Source organism: Tasmannia lanceolata, unplaced genomic scaffold (genome assembly GCF_043159265.1).
Source record: "Tasmannia lanceolata isolate RefF3 unplaced genomic scaffold, GAP_Taslan_0.1 ptg000005l, whole genome shotgun sequence".
NCBI lineage: Eukaryota > Viridiplantae > Streptophyta > Magnoliopsida > Canellales > Winteraceae > Tasmannia > Tasmannia lanceolata.
Window position 1 is genome coordinate 6,048,412 of NW_027518682.1, and position 17,493 is coordinate 6,065,904.

The 17,493-nt window shown below is 38.0% G+C and overlaps 2 protein-coding genes across 3 annotated transcripts; both read right to left on the reverse strand.

The window, feature by feature from the left end:
* Positions 1-997: 997 nt before the first annotated feature.
* Positions 998-2,004, reverse strand: PYR1 (Polyketide cyclase/dehydrase and lipid transport superfamily protein). The gene has a single exon (XM_077378216.1). It carries the CDS (start codon positions 1,957-1,959, stop codon positions 1,363-1,365), a length of 597 nt encoding a protein of 198 aa, XP_077234331.1. The 5' UTR covers positions 1,960-2,004; the 3' UTR covers positions 998-1,362.
* A 5,782-nt stretch (positions 2,005-7,786) lies between these two features.
* Positions 7,787-13,001, reverse strand: LOC143877245 (F-box only protein). 2 transcript variants are annotated; one of them, XM_077379190.1, is made up of 3 exons: positions 12,700-13,001; positions 8,077-8,225; positions 7,787-7,976 (listed from the first exon to the last, which is right to left on the reverse strand). In XM_077379190.1, exons 1-2 carry the CDS (start codon positions 12,879-12,881, stop codon positions 8,105-8,107), a joined length of 303 nt encoding a protein of 100 aa, XP_077235305.1. In that variant the 5' UTR covers positions 12,882-13,001; the 3' UTR covers positions 7,787-7,976; positions 8,077-8,104. The 2 variants fall into 2 exon arrangements, with proteins under 2 accessions (XP_077235305.1, XP_077235304.1); XM_077379189.1 differs by having other exon boundaries at positions 7,787-8,225; positions 12,700-13,000.
* Positions 13,002-17,493: the final 4,492 nt, after the last annotated feature.

Consider the following 17,493-nt stretch of genomic DNA (forward strand, 5'->3'; position numbering starts at 1 on the left):
GAAAAGGAAATGAAGCAGGAGATGATAAGGTTCTATGTGAATCCATATATAAAGTGAACGATGAATAAAGTCATTAAAAAGGGGAAAAACAAAAAAAACAAGACAATGGATAAATCAATATCATGATAACAGAGTTACCAGTATACAATACAATCTTATATAGAGATATGAGGGTTAGGATCATCCTATGGAAATGATTTTTGGGAGCCAGTCTATATGTGCTGTGGCCCAACAAATGAACGGCTTGGATCATCCTATGAAGTGGGACGTACTCGGAGGATGGATGGATGCTATTGCTTTAGAAACATGCCACGTATGTTGTACATAATTAGAATTTTTTAGAATGATCATCAGATCTTAGTTTCAATGTCTGATCACCATTTATTTTGAATCGAATTTCTCATAAAAAATAGCTTAGATCTTACCTATGCTGTAAATAATCAGAATTTTTTAAACATAAACAAAGAATGTTCTGTCCTCTATTAGTATGCATTTACACATGCAATCTCTGACTTGTGATTAATCTAAATTACAAAATAAAGATGAGATTCTGGATTAGGGGAAGAGAATCAGAGATGGCAGAAAAGAAAGAAGGGTTAGAATGCCTAATTAGATGTAGTAAGGAGAAGAGATGAGAGAGAGAGAAAACAGTAGAGAGATTATCATAGAAAGCCTAAAAATCGGATTATCCAAAGTAAAATTGGCCCACCTTTCGATTATCCAAACCGTTTGTGTTGGACCTACAAAATTAACAGGTCATCCTCAAAGTTTCTCCTCGTTTGGACAAAACTATTGACATCCAAACTTCAATGTCTGACGTGGGAAATCTTTCCTATGTAATAGTTCTGATATTGCCACCCTCTTCATTCTCATTATAAAGATCCCTATATAGTAGTATAGTACTCGACCTCATCTGTATTCTCTACTTTGCCTGCAAAATCTTGTCCAGCGCAGTCCCTAAAATTACTGTAATGCCCTTTCACTTCGATCAGAGCTATGATCTAAAACTACAACGTATACCGTATGATATTTCCTTACACACAAAAATACAACATTATACATAGAATCCAGAGTGTATGCAAACTTTCCCCGAAACCCTAAATCCAGTTTCTCGCCCCCACCACAAAACCGAAATTAAAAAAATATACAAGGAAATTAAAAAGGCAAATTACAGAGAGGTACCTCAACATTTTCTCGAAAATGACCAAAATACCTCCTCAAACAAACGCACCTTCTTCTAGATGGTTCACGTTTCCGTAATTTTCCTTAAATTCCTGAACAAGAGGTCAGGGTATTACTCTTTTTTTTTTTTAAAGTTTCAGCCCTTTTACCGTCCTTCTTCATCCATCTCTTTTTAAACTTTCATTCACTAATCATCCCTTCCGTTGTAGAAGCCAACTTCTGGAGATTCAACCTCACGACCGTATCCGCAAACATACGCGCGTCCTCCTCCGTATTTCCCTCAGGCACATCCACAACATACGATTCAAGAACAACGGTCCAGATCTTCCCATCCTCACCAAATCCATTAACCGTCGTAACAGAACGATAGTTCCTTAGCCGATGCTCGCCTCCTACGATGCTAAAACCGGTCACCATCCGGTCATCATCCAGTATATCGAGCCTCTCCGTACTGGTGCTAGCCGGTAAACCAGAGATCACGTTCACCTCTCGCAGGCAACCGACGGTCATCTCCCCTCCCCCCTTTAAAGTGCAGCTCCTGATGAAGTGCTTGTACACTTGGGGCTTGTCGAATCTACGGACTAAGCCCCATACCGTATGTACGGGGGCGTATATACGCTGGGCTAGTAGGGAGAAGCATTGGCCTGTACACATACGGTACGTGTGATACGTGTTGATGATCGGCTTTAATTCGTTGAATTCTCGTTCGGTGAGACCTGATGGTATTTGATCGCTTTTTTCGCCTTCTCTTCTTGCCATTGATTTTTCTCCTTCCATTCAAAAAACCCAGAGAGAGAGAGAGAGTGTGTGTGTGTGAGAGAGTGAGAGGGGTGTCTATTTATATAAATAAATAATATTATATATATATATGGTGGCAAATTATTAAAACTAAGAGTGGGGGATATATTTTTTTATTTTTTGAAATGATATTTCCACTGTTATTTTAATTTTTAATTTTTGGATGTTGGAGTGGTGTCAACTTGGTGATGTGACGCGTGTCGGCTGGCTTGAGTTTAGCTAATGGTTGATTGACAGTTAACTGACACGGTTTCTGATCCGCTCAGAGCCGAGCCGAGCCTAGGAGTAGTATTTTGGCGTAATCGACCTGGGGAAGGAGAAGAGGCTAACATACGCCTATGTACATGGTGCGCACGGACCGGGTTTGGAGGCAACACGTAGCGCTTAGGCACGCGATTCTAGGGACATGCGTGCCGCCTCGCGTCGAGAAACGGGAGAGTGGGCTTACTGCGCACTGCGCGTACGACAGAGAACAGAGCCTTTTTTTTATGGGGCGCGCCGCAATTACGGTTGGACATATTAACGAAAATTCAAATAAAAGCGCGATTTTATTTTCACTCTCCTGCAGTACGTATGCGCCCCCTTATAACGTGAACAGTAGGCAACTTTAACACTATTTGACGTCAAATCACGTTAACGAGGGGCGGATGCGTACTGCAGGGGGTGAAAAATATCAACACCCAATTGGCTGGTCACGCCAACTTGGGCCCTCAACATCCGCTGTACAAATATGGCATGTGAACTCATGAGCAATATATTTACATTTATAAGGAATCTCATAATTTAACCTTAAGTTTTTATTTTTGAAATGTGGACGGTTGGCTATATATGTTAAGGAGAATGATTTGGAGAGGCTCACCCTCTCCTTTTTAATTGCAATTATTAATTGTTTGCGTGGTCCAAAAGCTAGACCATTCTTGTGGTTGAATCTTACAAACGATTGGCGAAGAATTTCCTAGAAAAGGAAAAAAAAAAATCCCAAACAAGGGTTCGTTTAGATGAATGAGCATGATATAAAAGTAGAAGGAAGGAAAAATAGATTCTCAATTCGTTGCTTTCTTTTTTCCTATTGATATGAAAGGAAATTCAAAGAGAAACAAAATTCATGCTTTTGAATATTCAGAGCCAACCAGAACTGTCGTGTGTAGAAAAAGAAAAAAAAATGAAAAAATAGAGGAATGCTAGACTCACATAGCCTTGCAAAAAATCAGGCAAAGGGTGCCCTTATTGGTCAAAACTGCTTTATGGCAGTTATGACCGTGGTTTTCTGCGCATCCTAAATTGGTTTTGACCGATGAGGGCGCCCTTTGCCTGTTTTTTTTGCAAGGACTCTTGTGAGTCTAGCATTCCTCGAAGAAATATGAAGTATTGCTTCGATTTTCCTAAATTTTGGTTCGTGGTTCCTTTGGATGCACGTTGAAGCGGAAAGATCGGGGAAAGTAAAAATAAAGTAGAAGTAAAAATCTGTGTTTACTTTCCCTTTCCTCTTTGATTTAGGAAAATCAAGGACCTATTTTACTTTTCTTACAGTTATTTGGTTGCCATTTATTATTCACGGGCCGGTCCTTGTCACTTGTAAATTTTCCAAATGCAAGCCTTTATTCAAGGGCAAAAGACAAAGTAATTACTCAACTCTATTGATCCACGATGGGCGCCTTACAATCCAAGAGGCTCTTGATCTCTTTATCTATCTCTTATTTTTTCATCTCCACCTTCAGCTGTATTCGTTGCATCACTACCCATCGATTCAACACAAAAGAAGAGAAGACGGAAAAAAGGCACAATCCAAGCCAAGACCTTAAGCGTATACATCTTACATCCATGCGCATGTATTTAAAAATGAGGTTGGGCTCAACGGTTGAGATTTTGTATATCAACCTTGAAGTCGCATGTTCGATCCCAGCTTACCTACCAAAAAAATGAAGAAAAAATAAGAACGAGAAGAAGAACAAGAAAAAGAACAAGAAGAGAAAATGAAAAAGAAGGAAGAAAAATAAGAAGAGAACATAGGAGGAAGAAAAAGAAAAGAATTCACAAAAATGAGACTAAATTTGACAGAAAATGGGATCAGATTGGAAAGTCATTTCACAGCTGACTTTTGCATGAGAGAACAGACACCTTAGATGAATTAAATGAATAAGACAAAATTTATTGAAAAGTGAGACGGTTTGGCTGTCCTCTCATGCATGCATAAGTCAGCAGCGAAATGACTTTTCTTAAAATTGCCCAGCAACTCCTCAAAAACGATGATACATTGAATTTGAGTCTCAAGCTAGGGAATTGATAACATTTTGTATTTCTTCAGCTTAGCTCTTTAAGTCGTTTAGAGGTTTAAGGAAGGGACAGCCCCTCTCTCCTAATCTGTTTTCCTTAGTGGCTGAAGTGTTAGAAAGATGTTGAGGGAATCAATACAGCAGGTCGGTCTAGTAATTAGTGGGGTGGCCATTCGGTCTCCTATGATCCTATTAGTTGTCGATTCGACTAAACTTTTTGTTGGCTTGACCCATTTTTTGCTTATTCAACCAAAGTTTTGACTACTTGATCCGATTTTTTGCAATTTCAACCCAATTTTTATCGGCTTGACTCTTTTTTGTCGATTTAACCCAATTTTTTGCTGATTTGACCTAACTTTATTGCCAATTTCATCCTGTTTTCCCGATTTGATTTAATTTTTTTATTCGACTTAATTTTTCATTGATCTGACCTGATCTTTGTTGATTTGATATTATTTTTCAATCGATTCGAGCAAATTTTTTGTCGAAATTTGCCGATCTGATCCAATTTGTATTGACGCGATCATATTTTTTTACCGATGTGATCCGATTTTTGCCGATTTGACCCTGTCTTGTTGAGTTCTTGTTCTTATTTCTTTTTTACTTCTTACATTTGTTAGTGTTGATTTGGCAGTGTGAGGTGAAACAACTACTAGTGAAGGTGGAGATGAAAAATAGAAAAAAAAAAGAAAAAAAGAGGACTTTTGGAGAGTGCGCCCTTCTTAAGACAATAGAGTTGAAAGGACTAGCCATCCGTAAAATGGCCTCAATGTAATTACTTCTTTTGCCCTTTATTTAATGGGAATATGCTTTCCTTCAACGTTTGCAATAGATACATTCAAATGGAAAAACAGAGAAACAAAAGAGGTGAAAATGCAGTCATGTTTTAGAAAAAGACAAAGAAAGTGGGGTGAAATGATGGAAAAAGGGGGTTTAGACACCGAGCCACTTACTCATCAGCCGGGGATTAATATTCTAATAATAATGTGTGGCGATCAAATAATCAAACATAAAATGGCAAGTTGCAGAATAAAAGAATATAAAGTGGGGGCCTTCGAATGCAGCTCGCCTTGTTCCTACCAAACCTACTACGGAAAAAGATGTGTTCGGTTGGTACATTTTCCTTTTCTTTTTTTTTGAATCATCTCATTAAAATTGATAGGACATTATAGGAAGGATGGTGACCCTGTTTGGATTGTAGGAAAACCATTCTAGGAAATTGTTTTACTCTCAACGATTCAGACAGAAATTGCATGTTTATGACTTATTTAGAGGGTTATCATCATAAATTTAAAAGGCAAAATCTGCTAAAAAGTGACCCTGCCTGCCTGCCTGCTGTGAAACTCCCTAGCAAATCCTTATTTAAGGTTATAATATTTCCATATTTGCTTTTAACCAATACCTATGAACTACTGGTTTATAGCATATAACATTTATGGGATTTGCTAGCGTCCAATGAAGACATTTCACAGATGGTCTGTTGCATCTGACAGCAGCCACCTCGTGAATGAAGACAACATCAGCTGAAAAGTGAGCCTCTGTAGCTGCTGTCAGATGAACAGACCACCCCCGCGAAATGATGGACGCTAGCAAATCCCAACATATATTATTAGATATTATATGATGAATGGGGTACACCATTGATATTTGATCCAACAGCAACATTTCAAAAAGGTGTTACATGTCTTCGTGAAATTATTTATTTGGTAGGTAAGCTAGGATAAAACCTCCAAACCTCATAGTTGAAGAGCAAAGTCTTGACCAGTGAGGTTCAATCCCCATGATTGGATGAACCTAGAACTTTGATCAGTAAGCCATCTTTAGGGTACAACTAGCCCTCTGATTTCTTGTGTGTGGCTTGGGGGACCCAAGGTTGGATAGAGGCCCCACAAAACATTAAGGGAAGTAAACACTATGAGGTTAATCGTTTTTTTTGTTTTGTTTTGGCTAGGTAATCTGGGATTGAACCCAGACCTCTAGGTTAGACGAACAAAGCCTTGACCATTGAACTAGAGCTCAATTCCTTCGATGCAGTTAATCTTAACATGAAATGACTGGAATTTTTTGTCGTCGAATGTGAATACCATGTCTTTACTTAGTTCCAAAGACAAATGCTTATTATTGAACTCTAGGACATGTTTCGCAACCATGAACGTTTTTTCATGAAACATTAGTTTACCAAGTAAATATTCATGGAATATTAGTTTACCATGTAGTAAGAGAGGTAGGGAAAGGGAGAAAAATGAGACGGAAGAGGGAGGAAATGGTCTGAAGTGGTTGGAAAACAAGAAAAAATAAACTCTGTTGAATATAGTTTTTCTTTTCCCTGTTTTTCAGCCACCTCTCCCCTCTCCTTATGACCTCTCAGTTCTCTCCCCCTCCCGCCCTTCTCGACTCTCTCCCGCCACATGATAAACTAATATTCCATGAAAAAAATTCACGGTTGCCAAACATGGCCTCAGTATTAGATATTTGATGTGATTTTGTGCCGTATGATATCCAAAGCAATGCCGAAGTTCAGTTACATTGAATACTACATGGGCAAGTGATAAATTGAAGATTACATGAAAAGAATATTGAGCACATATATTTGTGATAAGTTTGGTACATGTGATGCTCTAATAATTAATGATATATACATAAATTTGGGGAAGCAATATGAGCACAACCATGTTTTAATTATTGCACAAACTCAGTTTATATTTTCTTTTTTAATTGGTTTGTCGGAGCTTTTCTTTTATTATATAGTCTTTATATAATAAAAGACTAGATGAGTTAGTGCAATTATTAAAACTTGGTTGTGCCCATATCATATCCCTAATTTATAACCTTTACATCTGATTACTTGGGCCAGGAAATCGCATTATTCCTATGCTAATGATAATTTATACTCTTTTAATACTAATAATTAATACAAAAATCTAGTGATATAAGATATAAAAGAGTACCTATTAAGAAACATTGTTCAAAGTACATAGTGGTTAACAATAATATTGTTCAAAGTACATACTACATGTAAATGTGTATATCATATGCAAGTACATAGGAAACATTACTCGGATACTTTCATGAAATTTGTTATGGTAGTCACCAAGGTTTTAACTTTCAGTTTCGGTACTGTTTTCGGACCCCACCGAAATCCGAAATTCGGCATTAAGTAAAAATAGTATTTAATAAATTTCGAAATTCTGTAACAGTTCTTCTTTTTTTTAAATACATTAAATCGAAATTTTGGTCAAAATTTGGTAGAGGGCGAAATCCGAAATTTCGCCAAATTTCGGTTTCGGTCTCCTCCGAAATCCAAAATTTCGGATTTCGGCCCAAATTTAAAACCATGGTAGTCACAACACTATGGCAGTGGCATCAGCAGCAGACTCCCTCTTACCAGTGGCATTATGAGGCCGTCATTTTTTTTTCTTGGCCGACGGATAGGTATAAAACGTGATGCATCAAAATGTGTGTAGGACAAGGACAAAGAGTCGGAAGTGAGAAATGGCATGTGTCTAGGGGTACAGAGATGAACAACACATATCTGGTCATTAATACTCTCTAATACTTTATATGAAATGCGGCCGCTAAATTAGAGCCCCAACAATATATACCCTTCCATGCATGAATTCATATAGTTTGCACCTGCCACTGTATGAGAAACCAGAACTGTTTTTATTCCAGAAATGCTTGCACAAGAACCTACTTTATGGCCAGTTAGCAAATTGTGTATAGCTGGATAGGAAACAGAGAGGGTGGATCAGAACATGGCAGGGATCACAATAGAAGGATGAAACACTACTACTATTAGCAGAAGAGAAGATTGATATTTTACGATATGAGGCTGAGGTGATGAAGAGAGATCAATCGTCATACGAAGCATGGAAATCTGTAGTGCAGCCTGGCGCATCTGGATCTTCAGCTCCACAACAGTCATAGAACTTAGCAGCATAGGGGGGGTCATCGGGTCCCAATTCGTAGTACCTGCAACAGCGTGCAAAATAGGCTAGTCACCGACTTCCCGAAAAATGAGGGCAACTGCAAATTGGGTTTTCATCCAAACACGTGTTTAAGATTCAGATATTACACACAGTCAGAGGATGCAATAAAACCATAGCTGCTCTTCTAGGCATGCACATAAAAATGAGTTATAGGGCAATGAAAATAGAATCTGTACAATTTCTATGGTTTTAATGTACTTCCATAGATCTAAATGCATATTTATAGATTTTGTGCTTGTACAGATCATTGCTCATATGGCAGTATGCTTTCGACCATTAATGTAGCTGTACAGATACGCGTGTTAAATTTTCAGGGTTGTAATTTCACCTTGTGCCTGGATCCAATCTATATAGAACCACAGATTATATATTGGTATTGTTTTCACTGCGGAAGAGATTAGCAAGAAAATAAAAAATAAAAAACCCGAGGAAATGGAAAAACATGCCAAGAGAAAACAATTAATATTTGACGAAAAAAATGCAGAATGTCTTCAAAGATAAAAGATGATAAATGAATTTACGACGTGCATGATTCTGATCTTGAAGATACCTGTACGATCCTGATATAATGGTCAAGGCTTGGTGAGGTATTGATATGGGAATGTGCCCATTTGTATGCTGACATGGCCTCTAGAATCCATTCTGGAAATCATTACTGATTTCACTAAACAGGGATATAGGCCCCGCTCAAGCCCTATGTTTTAGTCAGACATTTGAGGTACTACTGCTAACAATTTTATGCAGACCATTCAACAAAAGACGAGCAAATATGATTACTTTAATGGCATCTGATGGGCATCACAGATTTATCTGGGAAGAGATAAAGGAACTTCAACAAGACCCCACCTCATCAACCTCCATACCTGTGAAAGGAGGTAAATTCGATCAAAGAAATCCAAAAGGATAAAAAAGGAACATCACCAAGACGCCACTCATCAACATACATACCTGTGGAAGGAGGTTCATGCGCTCAATGAAATCCATTGGGTAAGCTATGAGAATCCAACCCTAGGAGGAATAGAGGCCTTGAAGGAGATACTAGATTTGGTCTTTTAGTTTGCTTCCGTTCTGAATGTGAGGCCCCATGATTCTCCACCTCTTAGTCTGAGGGTCCTTAATTCTGGTTCCCATTTGTTTCTACTTGTTGTCTTTGTGATCATTTCATAAATGCTCAGATTCAACGGCAAATAGTCATTGAGACAACAATAATAATAGAAAATATCGTTACTAAATGCCAACTGGAAATATCTTTCTCTACTTGAGAAAAGGTTGCCTGAGCGGGAATCGAAGGCTCCCAGGGAAGAATCCTACTCAAGGTTGCCAGAGCGGGAATCAAAAGCGGGAATCGAAACGGGAATCGAAGCGGGAATCGAAGGCTCCCAGGGAAGAATCCTGCTTCCTTGCTTGTGATGTTGCTCTTACTCTAGAAATTTGTACTTGCCCAAGAATCTACCCTTTCTTGCCACCAACTATTGCTTACATGATTCCACCAAGACTTATTTTTGTCATCTTCAAGTCAAGATGTCTAAGTTTCTATGCACGAAATTTCTAAATAAGTAATGTAAAACAAATCTATGATCGATGCTATAATATCAATTTTTTATTTTTTTTGAAAGGTAACGATTTTATTCCATCCCAAAAAATCTACAAAGATGGATAGGGGACAAGGAGTCCCCAATACACGGTGTCACAGTAATCCCATTAAAATTGATTCATTACAAATAATTAGATTCTCCATCCGCTGAACCCCCTCCTTAGAGAGAGTATCAGCCATCGTGTTAGCCGTTCTCCTCATGTGAACAAGCCTAGGACGGATCAATCGAATAATATCCTGAATTTTATCAAGAATGTCTGCAATTCTCCAAGGTCCAGGACATTGTTATAATACCAATTTATGGTGGAACTTTACCAAAACAATATGACCAAAGTGGGTAGCTTTTGGTTAATTCAATACAGAAATAAATCTCAACAAACAATAGATCACACCACTGACATTTAGTTGTAAACTCTTCTAAACAATGAAGAATTGTTGTAAACAAATAAGGTATAATGTTGATTACAAAAATCTTCGAGCGGGATTTCCTTCCTTCAGAAAAACTCACGAACAAATAGAACATCCACAAAACAAGTGTCAAGCCTCTCCTTTCCTCCGCTTTATTCAATATGTCAAAAACTATTTTAGACCAGTCCCAATACTCATGTCTAACCCTTCCCCGAACTACCTCCCTATTAGAGTTCTAATAGAATTAGAACTTTTTTATTACTGTTCAAGATTTTATAACTGTTAGACTCTACCGAACTATAACATAAACATAAACTGTTAATTTTAAGTAATGATGGTACTCACTGACATAAAGGTAACAGTAAAAAAAAACAAAAAAAAAACAGCAATTAAAGTAGATAAAGCAACAGCAACACATTAGAGTGGGTCTTAGTTGCATCAAACAGCTTTCTCATGAACAGAAGCCTTGAAGTGGGCCCCATCACTATCAAGACCTTCATCACAAACAGTTCTTTTGCTTTCTTTTTTCACATGTTGTGGCTGCAACTTTGGATCACGAACAGCAGCTATGTGAGATTGTACTACATTAGTCATTCCTCTTGAAAAGAACTCGATCTCGAGTTCAAGTCCTCCTCTTCCGAAGATAATTGCTTGTCGATGAAATCATTGTCGTAACGATCTACGGATCTAAGGATTTTGTCACTCTTCTAAATAAAATTTTTGAAAAGAGAAAACTATGGAGGTAAAGCAAAAAGGTAGCCCCTCTAGAGAAACATCCCTAAAAATACTTTAGAACGGCCTTAACATGTACCGGCAGATCTAATGCATCTTGTTGTTCCAAAATTTCTCCTTTGGAAACGAGTGCAAAAACCACACTATCTCTTTTAATTCATCATCAAACTCATGCCTAGAAAGACATTATACTCTTCTCCAGTCCAGAATTTGAATCACCCTTGGAAGGTGTCAAAGTGAAACTTCTCACCATAAATGTAAAAAGTGTAGGCATTCTTACTACCATCAAGTATGGCACCCCTGTCAGATTGCCAAGGTCTCCCAAGCAAAATGTGACATGCATCTATGGGTACTATACCACATCACACATTATCTTGGTATTTGTTTCTTATAGAAAATGAAACGAAGCACCGTTGAGCGACTCTTAGCTCATTAGAGTTATTCAACCACGCTAGTTTGTATGGTTTGAGGGTGTGATTCCATCTTCAAGTTGAACATTTTCACCCTTTCTTGAGAAATCACATTCTCAAAATTTCCTAAATCAATGATGAGCTTCGCTATATGTCCTCCAATATAACACATGGTAGAGAAAATATTATATCTTAACCAATATCCTTCCTCCATAGGATTAAAGAAAAAACTCCTACAAACCAAGCAAGTGTCATGAGAGTCTTCATAAATAACATGATCCTGCTCTTCTAGAACACCGTCGTTGCCTTCATCAAATTCTTCCTCATAGACTTGTTCTCCCATGTCTTCTTCCTTTTTTTATGTCAGTAGCTGTTGTCGAGATTGAGGACACTAAGATGAAATGTGTCTCATATTTTCACACAGAAAACACTTCCCAGTGGCTCTATTAGGGACTGTTTTCGATGATGTCACTCGTGGAGCCATAGAAATATTATTGTAGACCTTCGACATTAGAGGCTGACGATAAATATGATCTATTGCTTCCTAAAAAATGGTGATCCTAAATGGCACCATCTTCTGAATTTCTTCGATGGGTTGAGCTTTAACTTAGGCCTCAGAAACACTTCCAAAAGTATGGATGTACAATCAATTGGTTTTGGGTGTCTCCCAACTGATTTTGAACAAGCAATTTATAGAACTCCTCTATATATTAAGCAACCGTCTTTGTACATAGATTAAACCTATGGAATCACTTGAATAAAGGTGGGAATTCCTCTTCCATTGTCACATCCATTTATTGATGAAGCAAATACTAAAAAAGATCAATACTTTCAGCAAAATAAGATAAGAGAAGAATTGATTCGATCAAGCTATAGAACTGTCTGTGCAGTCTCTAGCAGCAAAAAACTAAAAATAAAAAAATAAATAAGAACATTCAATGAAAAGTAATGCTAACAGTAACACAATTAGTAACCTGCTACAAAATCATAGCCATCCATCATGTTCTAATCTCAAACCTAAGGCCCACTTCTAATGTCATCATCTATTTGGTTCACTTGGGTCCTTTTTTCCATTTAATCTTGGTCCTTTTAATATAGGTATGTGAGATTTTGTATATGTGGGGGCCCACAATCTTCATCTTTCTCCCCTAATTGGAGAGAAATCGTCATCAATTCAAGCTGTATAAATGATAAAACTTATGAGTTGTACCATTAAAATGGGGAAAGGAAAAGCAATTAATGGAGAAACTTATGAAAACCAACAAAAAAAAAATGTAGAGAAATTTAGAGAGAGAGATAGATTGATAGGGTACCTCTTCTGATCATCATGGCGGCGAGAAACGAAAAAAGAAGGGTGAAATCTGCAAGATGAAGAGGTGTTGGAATGGGGATGGTAGGTATCCTTGCAACGCCTGCAAACCCTCTCAATCATCTTCTTCTCCTTCCTCTGCCCTTCTTCTCCTTCCCCTTTTTTCTCCCTACCTTCCTCTTCCATATATATTCTGCTTTTTTCCACTCTCACAGTCACCGTATCAAAATTTAAATACCAAGACCCTATTAAGAGACTTCTCACCCTCGCCTTATTCTTCTCATCTCTCTTTTGTTACCCATGAAGCCAAACTATTCCTAAGTTTTTTACCCGTTTATTAGAGGACTACGGAATCCAGATCCACCGCACGTATAGATACGGGTATGTGTGAGTCTGTGACGATGACCACTAGGTGGGCCCTACGATCAACAGGCGGTCGCTTAAAAATGCACGAATGGACTTCCGGAAGAGTACACTCGTGGCCCACCCAATGAACAGTCTAGATTGATCATATATCATAAAGCGCTCTCACAGCCGTGGCCCATCTTTATAGCGGGATCCACCATTAATGACGTTCCAGGGTAGTATTTCTAATCATAAATCTCTGTATGATTTCCAATACTCCCGATTTCCAATGAATATGAGTAAGGGGTGGCGAAATTGGCCGAAACCGAACCAAAAAATCGGTACCCATTCAAATTTTGGTTCGGTTTCGGTTTGGTTCTACGAAACCAATTCAAACTTCGATTCGGTTTGGGGTCAAACCGAACCATTGCCACCCCTAGCTTCCACTGTCGTATTACCACATCATTATTCTGTTTAAGTAGATAAGCTGGGATTGAACCTCCAACCTCGAATCGAAGTCGAATAATGACCCTTGAGCTTTAGCTAGAAGCTCAATCCCTCAATACTTTCATCTTGATAAGGAGGAAGACTTTATCTCACATTTAATTAAAGGAGGATGCTAAAATGATGGTGGCAGTAGAGCTCTTTCACAACAGCCACTTCTCTTGGGTCATGTGTGCCACAAGGAAATAATCACATCTATTGATCTGACCAGTGACTACAACTCTGCTCCATTGCTGTTGACCCCATCTTGATCGAATGATCTTTGCCCCTTGATCCACTAGCTTCATTTAGGGCTCTGCAAAGAAATTCTAAGCCGCTGATTTTTTTTTTGTAGTTACGTAGGGGGCCTGCCTAGGTATGGGATAGGTTTAAAGGGCCTAGCCTAACGTGTTCCACCACTTTTGGAGTTCTTTGGAGTTCTTGGCATATTGGTTAGGTACCTAACACATTACCAGACAACAAATCAGTGATGTATATGATGCTTTTTTTGTTTGAATTGTAAGTGCATATATAAGATGATAAAGACCAGTACGGGTATGTACTCATATGAATTGATCAAGAATCAGACTTAGAAATTTTGAAACCCAGAATCCTGCAAGAAAGACGTCACTTATGGTTCGAAAAACTCAAACCCGGTCAACTTCATTGAGAAACCAGTCACCAGTGCTAGTTAGAACTCAATTCGTCATCACTGCTGTGCAATGCGTGTCCTCTTCCACACTTAACCTTCTGGGGAGAAAGGCCTTGGAGTACCTAATAAACTGCAAGTATTGGCTGCCTTTCAGTCTCTTGATCAGTTGGCGGACTTGGGTCATCCTTACTCTTCTCTTAATATACTCAACCAAATTTCCGAGTGGGGAAGGATCTGGGTTCCTGATTTCAGGCTAGGATTGTAGTACCCTAAACACATAAGTCATAACACTGTGATCCATAGCTGTTATGGCCTGTTAGAACAAGAAACACAGCATAATCAATTTCAGGTTCCAGACAGCAGAATTCATCAGAAGTTGTGACGATGGTAGATGTGAACACGATTTCATTTTTCCCACTGATAGTACTGATCAAAATTTTGTTGGGTATTTTCAGTATATCCTTCTCTGCTGACGTTACTATAACTCAATTTTGTGACATTGGACAGGCACAGTTAATATAAACTACTCAAATTTCTAGTTGTTTTCAACGATTGAGCCACACCAGTGTCACCAAAAACTGCCTTTCTTTGTTCGGGGTTTTCAGGGTATCTGCACATATTGGGTACATTATCGCCCTTGTAAGCCAGTTTTGTGATATCAGGAAAGCTCAATTGATGCTACGTATTACTCAAATTTCTCCCTTCTTCACGTTGATTGACCATGCCAATATCAGCAAAGAGGGATCTTTTTCAAGAGGATTTTAAGACTAGCATACAAATTTTGCCAAATTTCAAACAAGTTGTAGGATTAGGATCACAATTTATGACAGTTTAAACTGATGGGGGTAGTCAAGATAGAACACTGAATTCAGGAATGAGATAACACTGCTCTATTCCCCATCTTACCAGAAGAAAAAGAAACATTGCTCCGTTCATCTGCACATGCATATCATACGCAAAAATGATTGATTTTGTAGGTAAAATAGCACTAGCCTGGTAAATTTTGAATTCACATGCATTCAGACTTAATGGGCTTAATACAGTCCTAAAGGCTAGAAATTTAGAAGAAAAATTTTGCTTTCTATGGTAGGAAGATAATTTCAATAGGGCTAGTTTACCCAAATCTCAACACTAGCAATATTTAACTTGAATGCTGTAGCCAGGATGTAACCGTGACATGCCCATGCCATATCTGGGAAGCATAGTTTGTCTGAAAAATATTAAAGAAACACAAGGTCGACACAGTTACATTTGAAGTTAGTAGCTTCAACAATTATTCAAGCCATTTTAAAAATCATCAAATGGCTTACAATTATCAGAAAATTTCCCCTGTTTGGCTAGCAGGTTCTGAAACAATGTCAAGAAGAGAAGCAAGTCCATTGGTATCACACACACAAAAAAAAAAAAAGAAGATACTGAAGGACGAGATTCGGATCTGAAGGGGTGTAATGCATAAAGAAGAGATTACTAATTAAGCATTATCAGAAAAGAAATGATCAATTGTGAAAAGAATCTGAGGGGAAAAACAGAGCGCAAGTTTCCATGTAAGAGGTGATTAAATTAGATGACATTGGAAAATCCATATGAAAGTGAAAATTCAATTACCATAAATAGTTGTCCAGACAGTCCCCCATCAAAGATTTGTGAAACATAGTAATACATTTGGATCTAGCATGGTTTTAAGTACCTAGATAAATTTCCAAATCCTGCAAAGAAAAAGAGAAGCAATCATGATGAATGTAATACAGATTATTTATGTTCTCCAATAAAAACATCAGCACTAAAGATGCCTTCCATGGAACATATAATTCAAATCAACATACCCTTTGGAATATGGCCTGACTATTAGACCAAAATTATCCGGCCAACACAACACCAAATTCCAGCAGCTCCACCTTCTCCATGCAAGGACTTTCTGGCGATAATATCTGACAAGATTATTTGGTGCACAAGATGGGTTTTACATGAGATACTGTCCTCCCCGTGCATGTTTAATCTTTCCCACGGTATCCAACTTCTACACATGCTGCATTCCAACTTTCCATAAAAGGTCGCAAATTAGCATCCCCTTCACTCATCACTTCAGCATCAGTCTCAGGGGTACTCAAACCTTGATTTGTCTTACAGTTACAGGCTGTCACCTAATCACAGCAATCCATCAGTGTTAAGGAAACTTCTGAGTACTTTGCAATGGATTCTTTGACTGTTTTGTCCCAGAATGCCCCTTGGGCACCTTCAACACGATCGTACCCAATCTGCTCAAAGGCTTATATCCAGGAACCAACTTAAAGCATCGCAGAGGGTTATGTGCTTAGAAGTGCTTTCTGAAGGGTCACTCTTCAATATGTGGAGTGACGACTTAGAATCTGAAACTAAGGACCCTTACCTAAAACTGAACGTAATTCTCTTCTACTTTTATCCCAGGCAAAAGACCAACACAGTACACATAGGTCATTTCAAACTAGCATCTTCCATTTTTTTTTTTTAATGGCAGCATCTTCCATCTTTAAAAGCCAATACAGCTGATGATGGATTCATTACCATGTTGTGAAGAAGGATTAGCCAAGGCAACGGATAGATTAACAGCATTCAAGCCCTGTTCGTTTACGATTATGCCAACCGATTGTGAGTCCAAAACCAATTATTGGACTCAAATTTAATCTCAAACAAACAGGGCCTCAGTGTTCTCTGATCTTCCTGTTTCGATTATTCCCATAGGATTGGCCAGAACATGGATGCACTTGTTTCTTGACGTACTCTAGGACAATCCACGATGCCGGCTGAACTGATTACTTTTAATGAACCCGGCTTCAGTTTCATTTCTTCATCAGAGAGGTGAGCTTCTTGCGATTCGTCTTTGCATAGATCGAAACTAAAAGTCAATTTATATTGTTCTTAATTTTCCTCCCATAGCTTCAACCCTTAAACTAGGATATTTAATTTGCTGATTTCACAATAGTGGGGGGAATCTTTTTGGCCCAAGCAGATGAACACAGTAGCTTCACACATGGTTTCAGATTTCGGTCGACATATGTTGGTTATACAGGCCACCCACACAAAATCCACAGGAAGTAACATCATTACAAAATTTCTACTGAAATTTTGGAAAAAAGTTATCAAATTTGCAAGTTTGGTTCTAATTTATTTACATGTTCGTTATTCTCTCCTGATCTATCAATTGACACTGTTAGATTTTTGTTACAGTTTTAATTAGAAATATTTAAAATTAATTAATTATTCTTCAACATCATAAATGACAGAATGGAAAAGGAAATTACATAAATAACATAATTCATATTGTTGTATTGTTTTACATTA